Source organism: Anomaloglossus baeobatrachus, unplaced genomic scaffold (assembly GCF_048569485.1).
Source record: "Anomaloglossus baeobatrachus isolate aAnoBae1 unplaced genomic scaffold, aAnoBae1.hap1 Scaffold_755, whole genome shotgun sequence".
NCBI classification, from domain to species: Eukaryota; Metazoa; Chordata; class Amphibia; order Anura; family Aromobatidae; genus Anomaloglossus; species Anomaloglossus baeobatrachus.
In genome coordinates, this window is record NW_027445135.1 from 29,530 (window position 1) to 57,150 (window position 27,621).

The 27,621-nt window shown below is 49.9% G+C and overlaps 1 protein-coding gene across 1 annotated transcript in view; it reads right to left on the reverse strand.

The window, feature by feature from the left end:
- Positions 1-27,405, reverse strand: part of LOC142287687 (kalirin-like) — a gene marked incomplete at its 3' end in the record, with an annotated part of 47,757 nt that extends 20,352 nt beyond the window's left edge. Inside the window, exon 1 of the mRNA XM_075333459.1 lies at positions 27,328-27,405. Coding sequence (XP_075189574.1) covers positions 27,328-27,367 — 40 coding nt within the window. The remainder of the gene's footprint in view (positions 1-27,327) is intronic.
- Positions 27,406-27,621: the final 216 nt, after the last annotated feature.

Consider the following 27,621-nt stretch of genomic DNA (forward strand, 5'->3'; position numbering starts at 1 on the left):
TTTCTGGATCAATCCTTGGTTTTGCTGCGTTTTTGAAAGAATGAGAATGTCAATACTTTCAGCATTTTTACGGTCTTTTTTACCAATACAAATCAATGAGGAAATGCAAAAAAAAATGTGGCAAAAAAACGCAGCAAACCTGCAGCTCATTTCCTGGCAAGAGCTGAGGTTTTGCTGCAGAAAAACCTGAGCGTAAAACGCCCTGTGTAAACACAGCCTTAGGAGCTGTGAGGACATCAGATCTGCTATTATCAGCAAACACAAGACTGGTATACAGGCGTCTCCAAAAACCTGGGCATCTCAGGGTCATCACTGGCAATGGTAGAAAGACGTTTACCAAACATGGACCCATCAGGAAGAAATGTGGGGGAAAAAGGAAAACAGATCGGAGCGAGAGGAGGAAAAATAACCACATCAAACATCCAAAGACATGAAGGCCAACCTGGAACAGGCTGGGGTCATTGTTTCACCGCACACTAACCAAGCAGAACTCTATGGGCAAAGGCCAAGGAAGAAACCACTGCTGAAGAAAAGACGTAAAAATGACAACTGACCGTGGCCAAACACTAGAGAACCGTGACAAAACACAATCCTTCTGGGAAAATGATCTGTGGACCAATGAAACAAAAATAGACCTTTCTGACAAAGCAACAGTTTGTTTACAGGTATGAGAAATGAAGCTTATAAAAGGAAAGAAAAAAAAAAAAACACCCTACCCACAGTTAAGCATGGTGGAGGATCCATGATGCTGTGGGGCTGCTTTGCTGCATCTGGTACTGGAGGCCTTCACCGTATCACAAGAATCATGAAATCAGAGAATTATCTAAAGATTTTAAAGTGAAATGTCCTATCCAGAAAGAAAACTTGGCTTGAGTTGAAGATCATGAATCCTCCAGAAAGACAATGACCCAAAGCAACATGCAAAAGTACAAAGGAATGGAGGAAAAAGAAAAAATGGCCAACAATGAGTCCTGACCTCAATCCCATAGAAAATCTTTGGGGTGAGCTGGAACCTGCAATTGGGAAAAAGAACCCAGCAAACATTCAAGATCGGGAACAAACTGGAAGGAAGAGAAAATACCAGCGGAGACCAGCAAGAAGCTGATAGATGCTAAAAGTAACGAGGCCGTCCTCAGTGCTAAGGGTGGGCAACCAACCATTCATTACGGGGGCAACCAAGCATTCATTACGGGGGCAACCAAGTATTCATTACGGGGGCAACCAAGTATTCATTACAGGGCCAACCAAGTATTCATTACAGGGCCAACCAAGCATTCATTACGGGGCCAACCAAGTATTCATTACGGGGGCAACCAAGTATTCATTACGGGGCCAACCAAGTATTCATTACGGGGGCAACCAAGTATTCATTACGGGGGCAACCAAGTATTCATTACAGGGGCCAACCAAGCATTCATTACGGGGCCAACCAAGTATTCATTACGGGGGGCAACCAAGTATTCATTAGGGGGCCAACCAAGTATTCATTACAGGGAGCAACCAAGTATTCATTACGGGGCCAACCAAATATTCATTACGGGGGCAACCAAACATTCATTACGGGGGCAACCAAGCATTCATTACGGGGCCAACCAAGTATTCATTACAGGGCCAACCAAGTATTCATTACAGGGCCAACCAAGCATTCATTACAGGGCCAACCAAGCATTCATTACGGGGCCAACCAAGTATTCATTACGGGGCCAACCAAGAATTCATTACAGGGCCAACCAAGCATTCATTACAGGGCCAACCAAGTATTCATTACGGGGGCAACCAAGCATTCATTACGGGGCCAACCAAGCATTCATTACGGGGCCAACCAAGTATTCATTACGGGGGCAACCAAGCATTCATTACGGGGGCAACCAAGCATTCATTACGGGGCCAACCAAGCATTCATTACGGGGGCAACCAAGTATTCATTACAGGGCCAACCAAGCATTCATTACAGGGCCAACCAAGTATTCATTACAGGGCCAACCAAGCATTCATTACAGGGCCAACCAAGTATTCATTACAGGGGCAACCAAGTATTCATTACAGGGGCCAACCAAGCATTCATTACAGGGCCAACCAAGTATTCATTACAGGGCCAACCAAGCATTCATTACAGGGCCAACCAAGTATTCATTACAGGGCCAACCAAGTATTCATTACAGGGCCAACCAAGCATTCATTACAGGGCCAACCAAGTATTCATTACAGGGGCAACCAAGTATTCATTACAGGGGCCAACCAAGTATTCATTACAGGGGCAACCAAGTATTCATTACAGGGGCCAACCAAGCATTCATTAGGGGGCCAACCAAGTATTCATTACGGGGGCAACCAAGTATTCATTACAGGGCCAACCAAGTATTCATTACAGGGGGCAACCAAGCATTCATTACGGGGGCAACCAAGTATTCATTACGGGGCCAACCAAGTATTCATTACGGAAGCAACCAAGTATTCATTACGGGGGCAACCAAGTATTCATTACGGGGGCAACCAAGTATTCATTACGGGAGCAACCAAGTATTCATTACGGGAGCAACCAAGTATTCATTACGGGAGCAACCAAGTATTCATTACGGGGCCAACCAAGTATTCATTACGGGGCCAACCAAGTATTCATTACGGGGGCAACCAAGTATTCATTACGGGGCCAACCAAGCATTCATTACGGGGGGCAACCAAGTATTCATTACGGGAGCAACCAAGTATTCATTACGGGGGCAACCAAGCATTCATTACGGGGGCAACCAAGCATTCATTACGGGGGCAACCAAGCATTCATTACGGGGGCAACCAAGCATTCATTACGGGGGCAACCAAGCATTCATTACGGGGGCAACCAAGCATTCATTACGGGGGCAGCCAAGTATTCATTACAGGGGCAACCAAGCATTCCTTACGGGGGCAACCAAGTATTCCTTACGGGGGCAGCCAAGTATTCATTACAGGGGCAACCAAGTATTCATTACAGGGGCAACCAAGTATTCATTACGGGGGCAACCAAGTATTCATTACGGGGGCAACCAAGTATTCCTTACGGGGGGTAACCAAGTATTCCTTACAGGGGCAACCAAGTATTCATTACAGGGGCAACCAAGTATTCATTACAGGGGCAACCAAGCATTCATTACGGGGCCAACCAAGTATTCATTACAGGGGCAACCAAGTATTCATTACAGGGGCAACCAAGTATTCATTACAGGGGCAACCAAGTATTCATTACGGGGGCAACCAAGTATTCATTACAGGGGGCAACCAAGTATTCCTTACGGGGGCAACCAAGTATTCCTTACGGGGGCAACCAAGTATTCCTTACGGGGGCAACCAAGTATTCCTTACGGGGGCAACCAAGCATTCATTAGAGGGCCAACCAAGTATTCATTACGGGGGCAACCAAGTATTCAATACAGGGCCTTTATTGCTGTACGGGCTGTTTATGTTCTTTCTTCTTTGAAATTGCAACATCTAAGTTACAAACAATGTTCTATCCTTCTCTTTCTGCGGACCACGAATTAAAGGAGTTGTCCGACATTAGCTTAACAAAAATGTTTGAGTTTATCTGTGCTGTATTGTCATAAATCACACCCACATTGTTATTTTTTGTTTTCTAACTTTTGTTCCTCTTGAATTATCCCTTTATTCTCTGCAGCTCCTTGTTTACATTCAGCTCCAGCAAACTGACCACTTCCTGTGCTAAACCTCAGTCACAGCTGGCACCGCCCACCCCAGTGTCCAGCCTCACCCTCTGCCCGCCCCCTGCACACATATTCCCTGTCAGTATTCTTCCCCAGCACCTGACCTGGTATCACTACAGCATTGCAAATAACAGCCCCACATCGGGCTCTGCACCGCACACGCACACACATATGGCTCTGCACCGCACACATATGGCTCTGCACCGCACAAATATAGCTCTGCACCGCACGCGCACACACATATGGCTCTGCACCGCACACATATGGCTCTGCACCGCACAAATATAGCTCTGCACCGCACACGCACACACATATGGCTCTGCACCGCACACGCACACATATGGCTCTGCACCGCACACACATATGGCTCTGCACCGCACACACATATGGCTCTGCACCACACACATATGGCTCTGCACCGCACACATATAGCTCTGCACCGCACACATATAGCTCTGCACCGCACACGCGCACACACACATATGGCTCTGGACCGCACACGCGCACATATGGCTCTGCACCACACACATATGGCTCTGCACCGCACACATATGGCTCTGCACCGCACACACATATGGCTCTGCACCGCACACACATATGGCTCTGCACCGCACACACATATGGCTCTGCACCGCACACACATATGGCTCTGCACCGCACACACATATGGCTCTGTACCGCACACACATATGGCTCTGTACCGCACACATATGGCTCTGTACCGCACACATATGGCTCTGTACCGCACACATATGGCTCTGTACCGCACACGCACACATATGGCTCTGCACCGCACACGCACACATATGGCTCTGCACCACACACATATGGCTCTGCACCGCACACGCACACATATGGCTCTGCACACGCACACATATGGCTCTGCACACGCACACATATGGCTCTGCACACCCCCCCCCCATAGGGAACACATGTACGGAGTGCATACTCACCCGTCCTCGGTCCCCGCCGCTTCTGCACGTTCGCCAGCTGTCTGTGCTCTCTTCAGCACATTAGTAACGTCACCGCTGTGCTGAAGAGAGCACAGACAGCGGGAGGGACAGTGATGAGAAGCTGCGCTGCTTCTCATCAGCACTTTCAAATGTACCGGCATCTGTGATCTGTGATCTGTGATGCCGGTACATTTGAATGTGTGATCCTGAGCAGAGGCCGGGGCTGGCGCTGACACCACGGCAGCCGCCGCCAGGCCCCTCCCCCAGGTCACGGACCCCACAGCAGTGCAGGGGGAGGTTACTGGAGAGCAAAAGAGGTGCGGGGGAATGTGTGGGAGAGTGCAGGGAAGGGGGCGGAGCTCATCGCACTGTACCCGCCCAGCTGGGAGGCGACATGCTGTTCCACATTTGCATGTCAACATAGCCCTGCCCATATTGACATGAAATGAACGGAAGCAGCAAAATCGCGGCAGGAGCGGTCACATGACCACTCTGAGCCGGGGGAGAGGGGCTGACAGCAGGGCAGGTAAGTGGTCTCTATCTACTTACCTGCCCCAATGTAGCCCAATAGGGAAATAAAAAAAAAAAGTCAAAGCAGCCGGATAACCCCTTTAAACAATCCTGAGGATAGAATTTTGGTACATTTCCATTTATTCATGAAGATATTGTACAATCTATGAAAAAAAAATGAAGACATGAAGGGGGGGGGGATGCCAATAATGGGGAGCAGCACTGCATGTACAAAAATGTAATTGCTATAAAAATGCCTCTATGTACAGGCATATTACCAGTATAATATTGCCACGATATACAAGAATATAACTACTATAATACTGCCCCTATGTACAAGAATATAACTACTATAATACTGCCCCCTATATACAAGAATATAACTACTATAATACTGCTCCCTATGTACAAGAATATAACTACTATAATACTGCCCCCTATATACAAGAATATAACTACTATAATACTGCCCCTATGTACAAGAATATAACTACTATAATACTGCCCCCTATATACAAGAATATAACTACTATAATACTGTCCCTATGTACAAGAATATAACTACTATAATACTGCCCCCTATTTACAAGAATATAACTACTATAATACTGCCCCTATATACAAGAATATAACTACTATAATACTGCCCCTATATACAAGAATATAACTACTATAATACTGCCCCTATGTACAAGAATATAACTACTATAATACTGCTCCTATGTACAAGAATATAACAACTATAATACTGCCCCTATGTACAAGAATATAACTACTATAATACTGCCCCTATGTACAAGAATATAACTACTATAATACTGCCCCCTATATACAAGAATATAACTACTATAATACTGCTCCTATGTACAAGAATATAACAACTATAATACTGCCCCTATGTACAAGAATATAACTACTATAATACTGCCCCCTATATGCAAGAATATAACTACTATAATACTGCCCCTATGTACAAGAATATAACAACTATAATACTGCCCCTATATACAAGAATATAACTACTATAATACTGCCCCCTATGTACAAGAATATAACTACTATAATACTGCCCCTATGTACAAGAATATAACAACTATAATACTGCCCCTATGTACAAGTATATAACTACTATAATACTTCCCCCTATGTACAAGAATATAACTACTATAATACTGCCCCCTATGTACAAGAATATAACTACTATAATACTGCCCCTATATACAAGAATATAACTACTATAATACTGCCCCTATATACAAGAATATAACTACTATAATACTGCCCCTATGTACAAGAATATAACTACTATAATACTGCCCCTATGTACAAGAATATAACTACAGCCATGGCCAAAAGTTTTGAGAATGCTACAAATATTAATTTTTACAAAGTCTACTGCTTAAGTTTTTCTAATGGCAATTTGCATATCCTCCAGAATGTCATAAAGAGTGATCAGCTTAACAGCAATTACTTGCAAAGTCAATATTGGTAAGAAAATGAACTTTAACCCCCAAAACACATTTCAACATCGTTGCATTCCTGCCTTAAAAAGGAGCAGCTAAGGCTAGTTTCACACTTGCGATATTTTGACGCAAACGGAATCCGTCACTAATGTAGTACAGTTCATTTATTTACAGTGGAAGCGCGTTACTATGGCGCGCGTGTGTGTGTCATGCAGTACTCGCTTGTGTCCACATGATGTCGCGCTTCCACTGTAAATAAATGAACTGTACTACATTAGTGACGGATTCCGTTTGCGTCAAAATAGTGCAAGTGTGAGCGAGCCCTTACATTGTTTTAGTGATTGTTCCAGTAACACAGGTGTGGGTGTTGATGAGGACAGCGCTGGCGATCAATCAGTCATGATTAAGAATGCCACCACTGGACACTTTAAAAGGAGGCTGGTGCTTGGTATCATTGTTTCTCTTCAGTTAACCATGGTTATCTCTAAAGAAACACGTGCAGCCATCATTGCTCTGCACAAAAATGGCCTAACAGGGAAGAGTATCGCAGCTACAAAGATTGCACCTCAGTCAACAATCTATCACATCATCAACAACTTCAAGGAGAGCTTCCATTGTTGCCAAAAAGGCTCCAGGGCGCCCAAGAAGGACCAGCAAACGCCAGGACCGTATCTTAAAACTGTTTCAGCTGCGGGATGGGACTAGCATCAGTGGCGAGCTAGCGCAGCAATGGCAGCGGCTGGTGTGAGGGCTTCTGCACGCACTGTGAGGCGGAGACTGCTGGAGCAAGGCCTGGTTTCAAGGAGGGCAGCAAAGAAGCCACTTCTCTCCAGAAAAACATCAGGGACCGACTGATATTCTGCAGAAGGTGCAGGGAGTGGACTGCTGAGGACTGGGGGAAAGTCATTTCTCAGATGAATCCCCTTTTCGATTGTTTGGGACATCTGGAAAACAGCTTATTAGGAGAAGAAGAGGTGAGCGCTAGCACCAGTCTTGTCTCATGCCAACTGTTAAGCATCCGGAAACCATTCATGTGTGGGGCTGCTTCTCAGCCAAGGGAATCGCACCACTCACAGTCTGGCCTAAAAACACAGCCATGAATAAAGAATGGTACCAGAATGTCCTCCAAGAGCAACTTCTCCAACTGTCCAAGAGCAGTTTGGTGCCCAACAATGCCTTTTCCAGCATGATGGAGCACCTTGCCATAAAGCAAAGGGGATCACTAAATGGCTCATGGAACAAAACAGAGATTGTCGGTCCATGGCCTGGAAACTCCCCAGATCTTAATCCCATTGAGAACTTGTGGGCAATCATCAAGAGACGGGTGGACAAACAAAAACCAACAAATTCTGGCAAAATGCAAGCATTGCTTATGCAAGAATGGACAGCGATCAGTCAGGATTTGCTCCAGAAGATGATTGACAGCTGCCAGGGAGAATTGCAGAGGTCCTGAAGAAGAAGGGGCAACACTGCAAATATTCACTTGCTGCATTAACTCATTCTAATGTCAATAGAACCTTCTGGTCTCATAATATGATTGCAATTATATTTCTGTATGTGATGTAAACATCAGACAAACACAATTAAAAACCAGAGGGAACAGATCATGTGAAAATAGCATTGTGGGGTCATTCTCAAAACTTTTGGCCATGACTGTATAATACTGCCCCTATGTACAAAAATTTAACTACTATAATACTGCCCCTATATACAAGAATATAACTACTATAATACTGCCCCTATGTATAAGAATATAACTACTATAATACTGCGTCCTATATACAAGAATATAACTACTATAATACTGCTCCTATATACAAGAATATAACTACTATAATACTGCCCCTATATACAAGAATATAACTACTATAATACTGCCCCCTATATACAAGAATATAACTACTATAATACTGCCCCCTATATACAAGAATATAACTACTATAATACTGCCCCCTATATACAAGAATATAACTACTATAATACTGCCCCCTATATACAAGAATATAACTACTATAATACTGCCCCCTATATACAAGAATATAACTACTATAATACTGCCCCTATATACAAGAATATAACTACTATAATACTGCGTCCTATATACAAGAATATAACTACTATAATACTGCCCCTATGTATAAGAATATAACTACTATAATACTGCGTCCTATATACAAGAATATAACTACTATAATACTGCTCCTATATACAAGAATATAACTACTATAATACTGCCCCTATATACAAGAATATAACTACTATAATACTGCCCCCTATATACAAGAATATAACTACTATAATACTGCCCCCTATATACAAGAATATAACTACTATAATACTGCCCCCTATATACAAGAATATAACTACTATAATACTGCCCCCTATATACAAGAATATAACTACTATAATACTGCCCCCTATATACAAGAATATAACTACTATAATACTGCCCCTATATACAAGAATATAACTACTATAATACTGCCCCTATATACAAGAATATAACTACTATAATACTGCCCCTATATACAAGAATATAACTACTATAATACTGCCCATAAGAATAATACTATTATAACACAGACTACTGAGAATTGTACAGGCTTTGATTCCACTACATGTAAGAGTTAAAAATCTGTAAATCTTGCGGAAATACTGGTGTAACACACGGTGAGATCCTAGGATGGGATATCTGATGTAGTCAGGAGCCAGAGGAGTCACAACGGTCAGGAGCGAGTGCCAGCTGGCCACAGCACTGAAACACTGGAAACCAGATTTGACAGATCTTATATATGGCTGGTGCCAGCAATCACTGCCCCAGGGAAGGTTTACAGCAAGGGAAATCGAAATGAATTGTATCTACATTGTGAAACATTGCAGTTGCTACGTTGGCCACCAGGGGGAGAACAACAATCCTTAGACTGGCAAAGTAGGCCACCTCACTTTACAGCTTGCTGTGATATCACTACATTTGAAGGGAATGGTTCAATGACACTGTGCAGCTGGCGTGAAGAGAAGACGTTTCATTCTATATATGAGAAGTGGAGTGCGCTCCAATATCCCAGCCACCGGCACACAGGCTGAAAATAACCCTATATAATAGAAATCAGGCAGAAATGGGGGCAGGCACCGTTCTCCTGACACTGATCTAGTTTCTGCAGGAACGCGCTGCCCCGGATAATGTTCTCGGCTCCTGTCGCTCCGTTAATCATCAGATCAGACAGGACTTCACTCCACAACTTTTCATTATAACAGTGCAGCTTTATATATACACGGCTTACAGGAGGGAAAGGGTCAAAAGCAGTGACAATCACAGGCACAGCATCAGGTAGAGAATATTACAGACGGAAACGTTAATGAGGAATCTACAATTAAATCGAAGCACCTCAAAACCGGCCCTAGGATTTCCAGATGTGAGTTTGAGGAGTCTGCACAATGTCAGGCGGCAGCTGCACGCGCAGCATTCAAACGGTGCATAAGCACCGGCGCAGCATTCATACAGTGCGTAACCACCGGCGCAGCATTCATACAGTGCGTAACCACCGGCGCAGCATTCATACGGTGCATAACCACAGGCGCAGCGTTCATACGGTGCATAAGCACCAGCGCAGCATTCATACGGTGCATAAGCACCAGCGCAGCATTCATACAGTGCATAAGCAACGGCGGAGCATTTATACAGTGCATAAACACCGGCGCAGCATTCATACAGTGCGCAACCACCGGCGCAGCATTCATACAGTGCGCAACCACTGGCTCAGCATTCATACAGTGCATAAGCACCGGCGCAACATTCATACAGTGCATAAGCACCAGCGCAGCATTCATACAGTGCATAAGCAGCGGCGCAGCATTCATACGGTGCATAAGCAGCGGCGCAGCATTCATACAGTGCATAAGCAGCGGCGCAGCATTCATACAGTGCATAAGCAGCGGCGCAGCATTCATACAGTGCATAAGCACCGGCGCAGCATTCATACGGTGCATAAGCACCGGCGCAGCATTCATACGGTGCATAAGCACCGGCGCAGCATTCATACGGTGCATAAGCACCGGCGCAGCATTCATACGGTGCATAAGCACCGGCGCAGCATTCATATTCATACGGTGCATAAGCACCGGCGCAGCATTCATACGGTGCATAAGCACCGGCGCAGCATTTCATACGGTGCATAAGCACCGGCGCAGCATTCATACGGTGCATAAGCACCGGCGCAGCATTCATACGGTGCATAAGCACCGGCGCAGCATTCATACGGTGCATAAGCACCGGCGCAGCATTCATACGGTGCATAAGCACCGGCGCAGCATTCATACGGTGCATAAGCACCGGCGCAGCATTCATACGGTGCATAAGCACCGGCGCAGCATTCATACGGTGCATAAGCACCGGCGCAGCATTCATATTCATACGGTGCATAAGCACCGGCGCAGCATTCATACGGTGCATAAGCACCGGCGCAGCATTTCATACGGTGCATAAGCACCGGCGCAGCATTCATACGGTGCATAAGCACCGGCGCAGCATTCATACGGTGCATAAGCACCGGCGCAGCATTCATACGGTGCATAAGCACCGGCGCAGCATTCATACGGTGCATAAGCACCGGCGCAGCATTCATACGGTGCATAAGCACCGGCGCAGCATTCATACGGTGCATAAGCACCGGCGCAGCATTCATACGGTGCATAAGCACCGGCGCAGCATTCATACGGTGCATAAGCACCGGCGCAGCATTCATACGGTGCATAAGCACCGGCGCAGCATTCATACGGTGCATAAGCACCGGCGCAGCCCGGGAGAGCAGCCAGTGCACAAGTACAGAAAGCACACCAATGAGTAATAGTACTGCCACCGCCATCACAAATGAGACGTGGGAAACCCCGAAACACCAGGGATCAAATTAAGATGCCATTCCCCCCTTTTTTTGTCCTATACCTTGTTATGACTTAAAAAATTTAAATAAAGAATTTATAAAAAACAAAAAAAACATGGCAAAGCGCTGCACCCGCTGCCCAAGCCACCAACCGGACCCTCTGACATGGACGCTCCTCAACACAGGGCGATGCTATAGACGACGTGGCAAAAACTGAAAATAGACATAAAAGGAATCAATTCCCCTCCCCCACTCACCATTAAATGGTTATCATAATTAGATGTTAAGATTTACAATAAAATCTAAGAGACATTGTTAATAAATTATACCAAACTCTGCTTCATCACTGACAACAACAGCGCCTATCACCAGAGATCAGCGGTGACATCACTGAGAACACCACCTATCCATCACCAGAGATCAGCGGTGACATCACTGAGAACACCTCCTATCCATCACCAGAGATCAGCGGTGACATCACTGAGAACATCTCCTATCCATCACCAGAGATCAGCGGTGACATCACTGAGAACACCTCCTATCCATCACCAGAGATCAGCAGTGACATCACTGAGAACACCTCCTATCCATCACCAGAGATCAGCGGTGACATCACTGAGAACACCTCCTATCCATCACCAGAGATCAGCGGTGACATCACTGAGAACACCTCCTATCCATCACCAGAGATCAGCGGTGACATCACTGAGAACACCTCCTATCCATCACCAGAGATCAGCAGTGACATCACTGAGAACACCTCCTATCCATCACCAGAGATCAGCAGTGACATCACTGAGAACACCTCCTATCCATCACCAGAGATCAGCGGTGACATCACTGAGAACACCTCCTATCCATCACTAGAGATCAGCGGTGACATCACTGAGAACACTGCCTATCCATCACCAGAGATCAGCAGTGACATCACTGAGAACACCTCCTATCCATCACCAGAGATCAGCAGTGACATCACTGAGAATACCTCCTATCCATCACCAGAGATCAGCAGTGACATCACTGAGAACACCTCCTATCCATCACCAGAGATCAGCAGTGACATCACTGAGAACACCTCCTATCCATCACCAGAGATCAGCAGTGACATCACTGAGAACACCGCCTATCCATCACTAGAGATCAGCAGTGACATCACTGAGAACACCGCCTATCCATCACCAGAGATCAGCGGTGACATCACTGAGAACACCGCCTATCCATCACCAGAGATCAGCAGTGACATCACTGAGAACACCTCCTATCCATCACCAGAGATCAGCGGTGACATCACTGAGAACACCTCCTATCCATCACCAGAGATCAGCAGAGACATCACTGAGAACACCTCCTATCCATCACCAGAGATCAGCGGTGACATCACTGAGAACACCTCCTATCCATCACCAGAGATCAGCGGTGACATCACTGAGAACACCGCCTATCCATCACCAGAGATCAGCGGTGACATCACTGAGAACACCGCCTATCCATCACCAGAGATCAGCGGTGACATCACTGAGAACACCGCCTATCCATCACCAGAGATCAGCAGAGACATCACTGAGAACACCTCCTATCCATCACCAGAGATCAGCGGTGACATCACTGAGAACACCTCCTATCCATCACTAGAGATCAGCAGAGACATCACTGAGAACACCTCCTATCCATCACCAGAGATCAGCGGTGACATCACTGAGAACACCTCCTATCCATCACCAGAGATCAGCAGTGACATCACTGAGAACAACTCCTATCCATCACCAGAGATCAGCAGTGACATCACTGAGAACACCTCCTATCCATCACCAGAGATCAGCGGTGACATCACTGAGAACACCACCTATCCATCACCAGAGATCAGCGGTGACATCACTGAGAACACCTCCTATCCATCACCAGAGATCAGCAGTGACATCACTGAGAACACCGCCTATCCATCACCAGAGATCAGCAGTGACATCACTGAGAACACCTCCTATCCATCACCAGAGATCAGCGGTGACATCACTGAGAACACCACCTATCCATCACCAGAGATCAGCGGTGACATCACTGAGAACAACAGCGCCTATCACCAGAGATCAGCGGTGACATCACTGAGAACAACAGCGCCTATCACCAGAGATCAGCGGTGACATCACTGAGAACACCTCCTATCCATCACCAGAGATCAGCGGTGACATCACTGAGAACACCGCCTATCTATCACCAGAGATCAGCGGTGACATCACTGAGAACACCTCCTATCCATCACCAGAGATCAGCAGTGACATCACTGAGAACACCTCCTATCCATCACCAGAGATCAGCGGTGACATCACTGAGAACACCTCCTATCCATCACCAGAGATCAGCGGTGACATCACTGAGAACACCTCCTATCCATCACCAGAGATCAGCAGTGACATCACTGAGAACACCGCCTATCCATCACCAGAGATCAGCAGTGACATCACTGAGAACACCGCCTATCCATCACCAGAGATCAGCAGTGACATCACTGAGAACACCTCCTATCCATCACCAGAGATCAGCAGTGACATCACTGAGAACACCGCCTATCCATCACCAGAGATCAGTGGTGACATCACTGAGAACACCACCTATCCATCACCAGAGATCAGCGGTGACATCACTGAGAACAACGGCGCCTATCACCAGAGATCAGCGGTGACATCACTGAGAACAACAGCGCCTATCACCAGAGATCAGCGGTGACATCACTGAGAACACCTCCTATCCATCACCAGAGATCAGCGGTGACATCACTGAGAACACCGCCTATCTATCACCAGAGATCAGCAGTGACATCACTGAGAACACCTCCTATCCATCACCAGAGATCAGCGGTGACATCACTGAGAACACCTCCTATCCATCACCAGAGATCAGCAGTGGCATCACTGAGAACACCGCCTATCCATCACCAGAGATCAGCGGTGACATCACTGAGAACACCACCTATCCATCACCAGAGATCAGCGGTGACATCACTGAGAACAACAGCGCCTATCACCAGAGATCAGCGGTGACATCACTGAGAACAACAGCGCCTATCACCAGAGATCAGCGGTGACATCACTGAGAACACCTCCTATCCATCACCAGAGATCAGCAGTGACATCACTGAGAACACCGCCTATCCATCACCAGAGATCAGTGGTGACATCACTGAGAACACCACCTATCCATCACCAGAGATAAGCGGTGACATCACTGAGAACACCTCCTATCCATCACCAGAGATCAGCGGTGACATCACTGAGAACACCACCTATCCATCACCAGAGATCAGCGGTGACATCACTGAGAACACCTCCTATCCATCACCAGAGATCAGCAGTGACATCACTGAGAACACCACCTATCCATCACCAGAGATCAGCGGTGACATCACTGAGAACAACAGCGCCTATCACCAGAGATCAGCGGTGACATCACTGAGAACAACAGCGCCTATCACCAGAGATCAGCGGTGACATCACTGAGAACACCTCCTATCCATCACCAGAGATCAGCGGTGACATCACTGAGAACACCGCCTATCTATCACTAGAGATCAGCGGTGACATCACTGAGAACACCGCCTATCTATCACCAGAGATCAGCAGTGACATCACTGAGAACACCTCCTATCCATCACCAGAGATCAGCGGTGACATCACTGAGAACACCTCCTATCCATCACCAGAGATCAGCGGTGACATCACTGAGAACACCTCCTATCCATCACCAGAGATCAGCAGTGACATCACTGAGAACGCCTCCTATCCATCACCAGAGATCAGCGGTGACATCACTGAGAACACCGCCTATCCATCACCAGAGATCAGCAGTGACATCACTGAGAACACCTCCTATCCATCACCAGAGATCAGCGGTGACATCACTGAGAACACCGCTTATCCATCACCAGAGATCAGCAGTGACATCACTGAGAACACCGCTTATCCATCACCAGAGATCAGCAGTGACATCACTGAGAACACCGCTTATCCATCACCAGAGATCAGCGGTGACATCACTGAGAACACCTCCTATCCATCACCAGAGATCAGCAGTGACATTACTGAGAACACCGCTTATCCATCACCAGAGATCAGCAGTGACATCACTGAGAACACCTCCTATCCATCACCAGAGATCAGCAGTGACATCACTGAGAACACCGCCTATCCATCCCCAGAGATCAGCAGTGACATCACTGAGAACACCGCCTATCCATCCCCAGAGATCAGCAGTGACATCACTGAGAACACCGCCTATCCATCACCAGAGATCAGCAGTGACATCACTGAGAACACCTCCTATCCATCACCAGAGATCAGCAGTGACATCACTGAGAACACCACCTATCCATCACCAGAGATCAGCAGTGACATCACTGAGAACACCTCCTATCCATCACCAGAGATCAGCAGTGACATCACTGAGAACACCTCCTATCCATCACCAGAGATCAGCGGTGACATCACTGAGAACACCTCCTATCCATCACCAGAGATCAGCAGTGACATCACTGAGAACACCTCCTATCCATCACCAGAGATCAGCGGTGACATCACTGAGAACACCGCCTATCCATCACCAGAGATCAGAGGTGACATCACTGAGAACACCGCCTATCCATCACCAGAGATCAGCAGTGACATCACTGAGAACACCTCCTATCCATCACCAGAGATCAGCGGTGACATCACTGAGAACACCGCCTATCCATCACCAGAGATCAGCAGTGACATCACTGAGAACACCTCCTATCCATCACCAGAGATCAGCAGTGACATCACTGAGAACACCGCCTATCCATCACCAGAGATCAGCAGTGACATCACTGAGAACACCTCCTATCCATCACCAGAGATCAGCAGTGACATCACTGAGAACACCTCCTATCAATCACCAGAGATCAGCGGTGACATCACTGAGAACACCGCCTTATCCATCACGGGAAGCACTGGTGACATCACTGAGAACACCGCCTTATCCATCACGGGAAGCACTGGTGACATCACTGTGTGCTCATGTGACTTCTCAGACGGCGCGGTTTGATTCATTTTCTGTGTCTGGGTTCAGGTCATGGCTTTCTTCTTGCTGTGCAGAGGCAGCCGGGCGTTTACCTTACTTAACCCCAACACTTCTATGTAAAGCTGACCCCCGTATGTCCATCATCTGGGTGGGCTGAGTGTAAATCACTAATAGGCAGAGCCCACCAGTGGACACACGGCAGTAGCCTGTTCCAAGTACGAGACTTCAGCAGATCCACTTCTAAAGTTGTAAGAATCTGGGGAGAAGCTGTAAACTCCAATAAAGACCACGACCCCAGAGCAGCAACAACATGTGAACCCCCCGACTTTATATTAACCATTGAATGACCAACCAAAAGAAAGACACCGATAGTGGTGGCCATATTAGTTCTTCATTGACTTCTATGGGGAGAGGGCAACTGTCATCAATGGACAAATATTCTCCAAAAATGACAGTTTCAGAGGAGAGACCTTCATCACATCACTCATAGAGAGGCCCTGACATCAGAGGAGAGACCCTCATCACATCACTCATAGAGAGGCCCTGACATCAGAGGAGAGACCCTCATCACATCACTCATAGAGAGGCCCTGACATCAGAGGAGAGACCCTCATCACATCACTCAGAGAGGCCCTGACATCAGAGGAGAGACCCTCATCACATCACTCATAGAGAGGCCCTGACATCAGAGGAGAGACCCTCAGCACATCACTCATAGAGAGGCCCTGACATCAGAGGAGAGACCCTCATCACATCACTCATAGAGAGGCCCTGACATCAGAGGAGAGACCCTCAGCACATCACTCATAGAGAGGCCCTGACATCAGAGGAGAGACCCTCATCACATCACTCATAGAGAGGCCCTGACATCAGAGGAGAGACCCTCATTACATCACTCATAGAGAGGCCCTGACATCAGAGGAGAGACCCTCATCACATCACTCATAGAGAGGCCCTGACATCAGAGGAGAGACCCTCAGCACATCACTCATAGAGAGGCCCTGACATCAGAGGAGAGACCCTCATCACATCACTCATAGAGAGGCCCTGACATCAGAGGAGAGACCCTCATCACATCACTCATAGAGAGGCCCTGACATCAGAGGAGAGACCCTCATTACATCACTCATAGAGAGGCCCTGACATCAGAGGAGAGACCCTCCTCACATCACTCATAGAGAGGCCCTGACATCAGAGGAGAGACCCTCAGCACATCACTCATAGAGAGGCCCTGACATCAGAGGAGAGACCCTCATCACATCACTCATAGAGAGGCCCTGACATCAGAGGAGAGACCCTCATCACATCACTCATAGAGAGGCCCTGACATCAGAGGAGAGACCCTCATCACATCACTCATAGAGAGGCCCTGACATCAGAGGAGAGACCCTCATTACATCACTCATAGAGCGGCCCTGACATCAGAGGAGAGAACCTCAGCACATCACTCATAGAGAGGGCCTGACATCAGAGGAGAGACCTTCATCACATCACTCAGAGAGGCCCTGACATCAGAGGAGAGACCCTCCTCACATCACTCATAGAGAGGCCCTGACATCAGAGGAGAGACCCTCATCACATCACTCATAGAGAGGCCCTGACATCAGAGGAGAGACCCTCATTACATCACTCATAGAGAGGCCCTGACATCAGAGGAGAGACCCTCATCACATCACTCATAGAGAGGCCCTGACATCAGAGGAGAGACCCTCATTACATCACTCATAGAGAGGCCCTGACATCAGAGGAGAGACCCTCATTACATCACTCATAGAGAGGCCCTGACATCAGAGGAGAGACCCTCATCACATCACTCATAGAGAGGCCCTGACATCAGAGGAGAGACCCTCATTACATCACTCATAGAGAGGCCCTGACATCAGAGGAGAGACCCTCCTCACATCACTCATAGAGAGGCCCTGACATCAGAGGAGAGACCCTCATCACATCACTCATAGAGAGGCCCTGACATCAGAGGAGAGACCCTCATCACATCACTCAGAGAGGCCCTGACATCAGAGGAGAGACCTTCATCACATCACTCATAGAGAGGCCCTGACATCAGAGGAGAGACCCTCATTACATCACTCATAGAGAGGCCCTGACATCAGAGGAGAGACCCTCATCACATCACTCATAGAGAGGCCCTGACATCAGAGGAGAGACCCTCATCACATCACTCATAGAGAGGCCCTGACATCAGAGGAGAGACCCTCATCACATCACTCAGAGAGACCCTGACATCACAGGAGAGACCCTCATCACATCACTCATAGACAGGCCCTGACATCAGAGGAGAGACCCTCATCACATCACTCATAGAGAGGCCCTGACATCAGAGGAGAGACCCTCATTACATCACTCATAGAGAGGCCCTGACATCAGAGGAGAGACCCTCATCACATCACTCATAGAGAGGCCCTGACATCAGAGGAGAGACCCTCATCACATCACTCATAGAGAGGCCCTGACATCAGAGGAGAGACCCTCATCACATCACTCAGAGAGGCCCTGACATCAGAGGAGAGACCTTCATCACATCACTCATAGAGAGGCCCTGACATCAGAGGAGAGACCCTCATCACATCACTCATAGAGAGGCCCTGACATCAGAGGAGAGACCCTCATTACATCACTCATAGAGAGGCCCTGACATCAGAGGAGAGACCCTCATCACATCACTCATAGAGAGGCCCTGACATCAGAGGAGAGACCCTCATCACATCACTCAGAGAGGCCCTGACATCAGAGGAGAGACCTTCATCACATCACTCATAGAGAGGCCCTGACATCAGAGGAGAGACCCTCATCACATCACTCATAGAGAGGCCCTGACATCAGAGGAGAGACCCTCATTACATCACTCATAGAGAGGCCCTGACATCAGAGGAGAGACCCTCATCACATCACTCATAGAGAGGCCCTGACATCAGAGGAGAGACCCTCATCACATCACTCATAGAGAGGCCCTGACATCAGAGGAGAGACCCTCATCACATCACTCATAGAGAGGCCTGACATCAGAGGAGAGACCCTCATCACATCACTCATAGAGAGGCCCTGACATCAGAGGAGAGAACCTCAGCACATCACTCATAGAGAGGCCCTGACATCAGAGGAGAGACCCTCCTCACATCACTCATAGAGAGGCCCTGACATCAGAGGAGAGACCCTCATCACATCACTCAGAGAGACCCTGACATCAGAGGAGAGACCTTCATCACATCACTCAGAGAGGCCCTGACATCAGAGGAGAGACCCTCCTCACATCACTCATAGAGAGGCCCTGACATCAGAGGAGAGACCCTCATCACATCACTCAGAGAGACCCTGACATCAGAGGAGAGACCCTCAGCACATCACTCATAGAGCGGCCCTGACCTCACCGGAGAGACCCTCATCACATCACTCATAGAGCGGCCCTGACCTCACCGGAGAGACCCTCATCACATCACTCATAGAGAGGCCCTGACATGAGAGGAGAGACCCTCATCACATCACTCAGAGAGGCCCTGACATCAGAGGAGAGACCCTCATCACATCACTCATAGAGAGGCCCTGACATCAGAGGAGAGACCCTCATCACATCACTCAGAGAGGCCCTGACATCAGAGGAGAGACCCTCATCACATCACTCATAGAGAGGCCCTGACATCAGAGGAGAGACCCTCATCACATCACTCATAGACAGGCCCTGACATCAGAGGAGAGACCCTCATCACATCACTCATAGAGAGGCCCTGACATCAGAGGAGAGACCCTCATCACATCACTCATAGAGAGGCCCTGACATCAGAGGAGAGACCCTCATCACATCACTCATAGAGAGGCCCTGACATCAGAGGAGAGACCCTCATCACATCACTCATAGAGAGGCCTGACATCAGAGGAGAGACCCTCATCACATCACTCATAGAGAGGCCCTGACATCAGAGGAGAGACCCTCATCACATCACTCATAGAGAGGCCCTGACATCAGAGGAGAGACCCTCATCACATCACTCATAGAGAGGCCCTGACATCAGAGGAGAGACCCTCATTACATCACTCATAGACAGGCCCTGACATCAGAGGAGAGACCCTCATTACATCACTCATAGAGAGGCCCTGACATCAGAGGAGAGACCCTCATCACATCACTCATAGAGAGGCCCTGACATCAGAGGAGAGACCCTCATCACATCACTCATAGAGAGGCCCTGACATCAGAGGAGAGAACCTCATTACATCACTCATAGACAGGCCCTGATATCAGAGGAGAGACCCTCATTACATCACTCATAGAGAGGCCCTGACATCAGAGGAGAGACCCTCATTACATCACTCATAGAGAGGCCCTGACATCAGAGGAGAGACCCTCATCACATCACTCATAGAGAGGCCCTGACATCAGAGGAGAGACCCTCATCACATCACTCATAGAGAGGCCCTGACATCAGAGGAGAGACCCTCATCACATCACTCATAGACAGGCCCTGATATCAGAGGAGAGACCCTCATTACGTGGCTTCCGCCACAATCCTGACATTGGAGGAGAGACCCTCATTACGTGGCTTCCGCCACAATCCTGACATCAGAGGAGAGACCCTCATTACGTGGCTTCCGCCACAATCCTGACATCGGAGGAGAGACCCTCATTACGTGGCTTCCGCCACAATCCTGACATCGGAGGAGAGACCCTCATTACGTGGTTCCGCCACAATCCTGACATTGGAGGAGAGACCCTCATTACGTGGCTTCCGCCACAATCCTGACATCGGAGGGCTCCTGCTCCTTTAATCTGAGTTTCTGACTCCCCTTGGGCTGCGGATGGTATACATGGCTGGGCCGGTGCAGGAGTGTACGCGTGGGTTTTTCCGGTGGGCACTGTTGTGAGTGTGCAGAGAGTGGATGAATCTGCAGCATTACAGGACCTGGACCATGGAGGAGAGGAACGTGCAGCAGATATCTCCATCATGTTACACTGTATCATTCAGGAGAACGCTGTGACATAAACAGCGGGGACGCCTGCACTGATTCACTGTCACAGTTTATCAGAACAGAAAAGATACTGCTGGCAGTTGTGGTACGCCAGGGTGCAGTGGATCCCGCTCTGGTCGCTCCCCGCACCATACAGGCGGCACTCCCAGGACCAGGAATACCGGCAGCTCCGAGGCCAGGAGAGTCACACCAGCGCCTTCCCAATCACGAAACATGAAAGCAGATGGAGGCGTAAATATTTAATGCGCCATCGCCTCGTCATGTATCACGTCTCCTGTTCAGCGCTGACATGAAATAAAATCACAGCTCTCCGTGTCCCTGTGAAGTGGAAATGATGTGGCCTCATTAACCCTTTCCTGAGTGGGCTGGTGAAAATCTCCATAAGACCACGTTCACACGTTCAGTATTTTGCCTCCATATTTGTAAACAAAACCAGGAGCAATCAGAGGCCAGTAGAATAGACTCGCACCACGTCTGTGTTATCACCCACTCCTGGTCTGGGCTACAAATACGGAGGTAAAATACTGACCGAATACTGACGGTGTGACCGAGGCCTTAATGAGTGATTCGGGGTGTCCTCAGTCACAGGAGGTGGAATAACAGAGATTCGGACCGTCCTGCAGATCATTCCATCTATTATTGCAGTAGCGGTACACGCAGCGCCCGGACCGCACACTACGGTGGGGGGTGCGCGTCCATGCAGGTGACTATTCTCCCCACTGTACAGAACAGCTTTACTATGCGATTTAGCGATACAAATGGCGCACACGTATAACAGTAATCCGCCAATAGCTGCTATTTCAGAAGCCCTCTAGCGCCGTTACACAGCGAGATCGGATGAAGTCTCCCCACCGAGGCTAGAAAGCGAGGATTAGACAGAACCGGGAGCGCAGGGCCCAGAACAGAGGAGGAGCCAGGAACAGAGGAGGAGGAGCCAGGAACAGAGGAGGAGGAGCCAGGAACAGAGGAGGAGGAGCCAGGAACAGAGGAGGAGGAGCCCCAGAAACAGAGGAGGAGGAGCCCCAGAAACAGAGGAGGAGGAGCCCCAGAAACAGAGGAGGAGGAGCCCCAGAAACAGAGGAGGAGGAGCCCCAGAAACAGAGGAGGAGGAGCCCCAGAAACAGAGGAGGAGGAGCCCCAGAAACAGAGGAGGAGGAGCCCCAGAAACAGAGGAGGAGGAGCCCCAGAAACAGAGGAGGAGGAGCCCCAGAAACAGAGGAGGAGGAGCCCCAGAAACAGAGGAGGAGGAGCCCCAGAAACAGAGGAGGAGGAGCCCCAGAAACAGAGGAGGAGGAGCCCCAGAAACAGAGGAGGAGGAGCCCCAGAAACAGAGGGGGAGGAGCCCCAGAAACAGAGGAGGACGAGCCCCAGGAACAGAGGAGGACGAGCCCCAGGAACAGAGGAGGACGAGCCCCAGGAACAGAGGAGGACGAGCCCCAGGAACAGAGGAGGACGAGCCCCAGGAACAGAGGAGGACGAGCCCCAGGAACAGAGGAGGACGAGCCCCAGGAACAGAGGAGGACGAGCCCCAGGAACAGAGGAGGACGAGCCCCAGGAACAGAGGAGGACGAGCCCCAGGAACAGAGGAGGACGAGCCCCAGGAACAGAGGAGGACGAGCCCCAGGAACAGAGGTGGACGAGCCCCCCAGGAACAGAGGAGGACGAGCCCCAGGAACAGAGGAGGACGATCCCCAGGAACAGAGGAGGACGATCCCCAGGAACAGAGGAGGACGAGCCCCAGGAACAGAGGAGGACGAGCCCCAGGAACAGAGGAGGACGAGCCCCAGGAACAGAGGAGGACGAGCCCCAGGAACAGAGGAGGACGAGCCCCAGGAACAGAGGAGGACGAGCCCCAGGAACAGAGGAGGACGAGCCCCAGGAACAGAGGAGGACGAGCCCCAGGAACAGAGGAGGACGAGCCCCAGGAACAGAGGAGGACGAGCCCCAGGAACAGAGGAGGACGAGCCCCAGGAACAGAGGAGGACGAGCCCCAGGAAAAGAGGAGGACGAGCCCCAGGAAAAGAGGAGGACGAGCCCCAGGAAAAGAGGAGGACGAGCCCCAGGAACAGAGGAGGACGAGCCCCAGGAACAGAGGAGGACGAGCCCCAGGAACAGAGGAGGACGAGCCCCAGGAACAGAGGAGGACGAGCCCCAGGAACAGAGGAGGACGAGCCCCAGGAACAGAGGAGGACGAGCCAGGAACAGAGGAGGAGGAGCCAGGAACAGAGGAGGACCCGGGAACAGAGGAGGACCCGGGAACAGAGGACCCAGGAACAGAGGAGCCCCCGAAAATCCCATCACATCTCGCGCACAAAGGAATCAGAGACAATCTTCATTTGTAGGAAAGAACCGCAAAAAATTTACATAATTTCCTGTGATTAAGATTCCCAGCAGCAGAGTGACACTGCGCATGATCGCACGCCGCGCCGAAGTGTCTCCGACAGCCAGGAAGGGATCACTACAAGTGGACACGGAAGGATCTACTGGAGCCACAGAAACGGTGGAAAGTGGAACTCACTGCACAGAATCTGAAATCACCGAACGCCGCACAGCGAGAAGGCTCCACCAAACGCCACACAGCGGGAAGGCTCCACCGAACGCCGCACAGCGGGAAGGCTCCACCGAACGCCGCACAGCGGGAAGGCTCCACCGAACACCGCACAGCGGGAAGGCTCCACCGAACGCCGCACAGCGGGAAGGCTCCACCGAACGCCGCACAGCGGGAAGGCTCCACCGAGCGCCACACAGCGGGAAGGCTCCACCAAACGCCACACAGCGGGAAGCAGGGCATCACCGCAGTGTGTAGCGCAGGGCATCACCGCAGTGTGTAGCGCAGGGCATCACCGCAGTGTGTAGCGCAGGGCATCACCGCAGTGTGTAGCGCAGGGCATCACCGCAGTGTGTAGCGCAGGGCATCACCGCAGTGTGTAGCGCAGGGCATCACCGCAGTGTGTAGCGCAGGGCATCACCGCAGTGTGTAGCGCAGGGCATCACCGCAGTGTGTAGCGCAGGGCATCACCGCAGTGTGTAGCGCAGGGCATCACCGCAGTGTGTAGCGCAGGGCATCACCGCAGTGTGTAGCGCAGGGCATCACCGCAGTGTGTAGCGCAGGGCATCACCGCAGTGTGTAGCGCAGGGCATCACCGCAGTGTGTAGCGCAGGGCATCACCGCAGTGTGTAGCGCAGGGCAGCACCGCGGCTTGTAGCGCAGGGCAGCACCGCGGCTTGTAGCGCAGGGCAGCACCGCAGTGTGTAGCGCAGGGCAGCACCGCAGTGTGTAGCGCAGGGCATCACCGCAGTGTGTAGCGCAGGGCATCACCGCAGTGTGTAGCGCAGGGCAGCACCGCAGTGTGTAGCGCAGGGCAGCACCGCAGTGTGTAGCGCAGGGCAGCACCGCAGTGTGTAGCGCAGGGCATCACCGCGGCTTGTAGCGCAGGGCAGCACCGCGGCTTGTAGCGCAGGGCAGCACCGCGGCTTGTAGCGCAGGGCAGCACCGCGACTTGTAGCGCAGGGCAGCACCGCCGCTTGTAGCGCAGGGCAGCACCGCCGCTTGTAGCGCAGGGCAGCACCGCCGCTTGTAGCGCAGGGCAGCACCGCCGCTTGTAGCGCAGGGCAGCACCGCCGCTTGTAGCGCAGGGCAGCACCGCCGCTTGTAGCGCAGGGCAGCACCGCGGCTTGTAGCGCAGGGCAGCACCGCGGCTTGTAGCGCAGGGCAGCACCGCGGCTTGTAGCGCAGGGCAGCACAGTGGTTTCGGTCGTTTTTGCTTTCGCCTTCCTCCATGTTTCCTTTCATTCCCCGTTTTGTTCTGTGTCATTTTCCCATTTCTCCCGGTTTCCACGGCAACCCCTCGGTTACTCGCACACGATGGAGCCGCACACGGGGCTGTTTTCATGTTCCGCGCTGACAAATGATGAAGGGGCTCCGCTCATTCGTGGTCTCCTGTAACCCTCGCCTGCCCGGCCTGTTCTCACCGTGGAGTCAGCACTGCCGGGAACAAGTGTCAGCTCCACGGTCAATAATTCTCCTGCAAATCCCGAGAAGCCAAGGTCACCATATTTTCTAATTTAGTGCTGTCCAACAAAAAATACGCACATCACGCGTTTGTCCTTCCGCTAATGTTATTAAACGGGGTTCACAGAAAAGTTCCTTCCCCAAAATTTTCTTTCAAAAAAAAAAAAAAAATCCAGAAGGCGACTCCAAAGTATAACAGGAGTAATAGACTCATTGTCGTTATTGCAGTCCCTCCCTTTTGGGTTAAAGGGGATGTCCACTACTAGGCCAACCCCTTCTCATTCCACGTTTCCCCAGGTAAAATAATAAAGCCTATACTCCCCTCCCATCAGACGCTGTTCCAGCGATGTCCGGGACTCCTGTGGGGCTGTGACATCACACGAGCTCGCGTCCAATCAGCTGCGGCTTCATTCTCCCCGGCTTTGGACCAAACAAGTTAACAGGAAGTGAGTGCTGCCAACTGCGCCCACTTCCGATTGTTTGTTCGGTCCAAGAGCGGGCAAAAGGAAGCCGCAGCTGATTGGACGCAGGGCTCATGTGATGTCACAACCGCACACAAGTCCTGAACTGCGAGCGCAGACATCGCTGGAACCATGGGTGTGGGAAACGTGGCCTAGTAGTGGACATCCCCTTTAACATTACAATTCCTTTTTTGGATGCAATACTTTACACAACTGCGATTATAGCGCCATAAAACTTATTTTTAAAACACGTGCGTCACTTTAGCACATTATTTACACAAAAAAATGCTCTTAACATTACGATTAGGGGCTACATTTTAGCCTTTTCTTCTCCAATTTGGATCAGTCACTGAAGTGCTTGTTCAAATGAGCATTGTTATCACCCAGACGTGAAAAAAGTCACGGATTGAAGGAGACTCGCCCATTCAAGCACGTGTGTGACCATACGGATGACAATACAGAGAAAACGCCTCCGTTTTTTAAACTATCTTTTAAAACATGCGTGACCTTAGCCAGACTGAGAAATGCTATGCCCACATCATTGAACAGCATGGCCTGCCACTCTACAGAGCCCGCAGCACACACAGGGTTAATGAGCAGACCTCTGCAGCACCCACAGGGATAAGGAGCGGTCCCCACAGCATACACAGGGTTACTGACCAGACCCCCCCGCAGCAAACACAGGTTTAATAATCAGACCCCCTTTTCCCACACACACAGAGAACTAACGAGCAGACGCACCCCAACACACACAGGGTTAATGAGCGGACCCACGCAGCACACACAGGGCTAATGAGCGGACCTCGCACAGCATACACAGGGTTAATGAGCGAACTCAACAAGCAGCAAACACAGGGTTAATAAGCGGACCCACGCAGCGCACACACAGGGTTAATAAGCGGACCCACGCAGCGCACACACAGGGTTAATGAGCAGACCTCGCACAGCATACACAGGGTTAATGAGTGGACCCCCACACAGCATACACAGGGTTAATGAGTGGACCCCCACACAGCATACACAGGGTTAATGAGTGGACCCCCACACAGCATACACAGGGTTAATGAGCGGACCCCCACACAGCATACACAGGGTTAATGAGCGGACCGCACACATCGCTAATAAGTGTGAGCGGACCCCCCCACACAGCATACACAGGGTTAATGAGTGGACCCCCACACAGCATACACAGGGTTAATGAGTGGACCCCCACACAGCATACACAGGGTTAATGAGTGGACCCCCACACAGCATACACAGGGTTAATGAGCGGACCCCCACACAGCATACACAGGGTTAATGAGCGGACCGCACACATCGCTAATGAGTGTGAGCGGACCCTTACCTTTCCCCTGACTCCACATCCCCATCATCTCCTGCAGCATCAGGAGCAGAGCCGTGCGCGCAGCTGCAGAGCTCCGGATGTGTGTGATGCAGAACAGACTGCCTCTTCTGAGCGGGGCCCACACACAGACCCCCAGCCAGGTGCACTAATAATGGGAACATCCCCACCCGCAGCGGCCAAGAGAAGACCCCGAATGTTACCACGACCGAACACATGAATCAGCGCAGAGCTCAGCGATTGCCAGCGACGTCTCCTGCAACACGACCGATATCGAACAGAGCCATCGCTTTATTA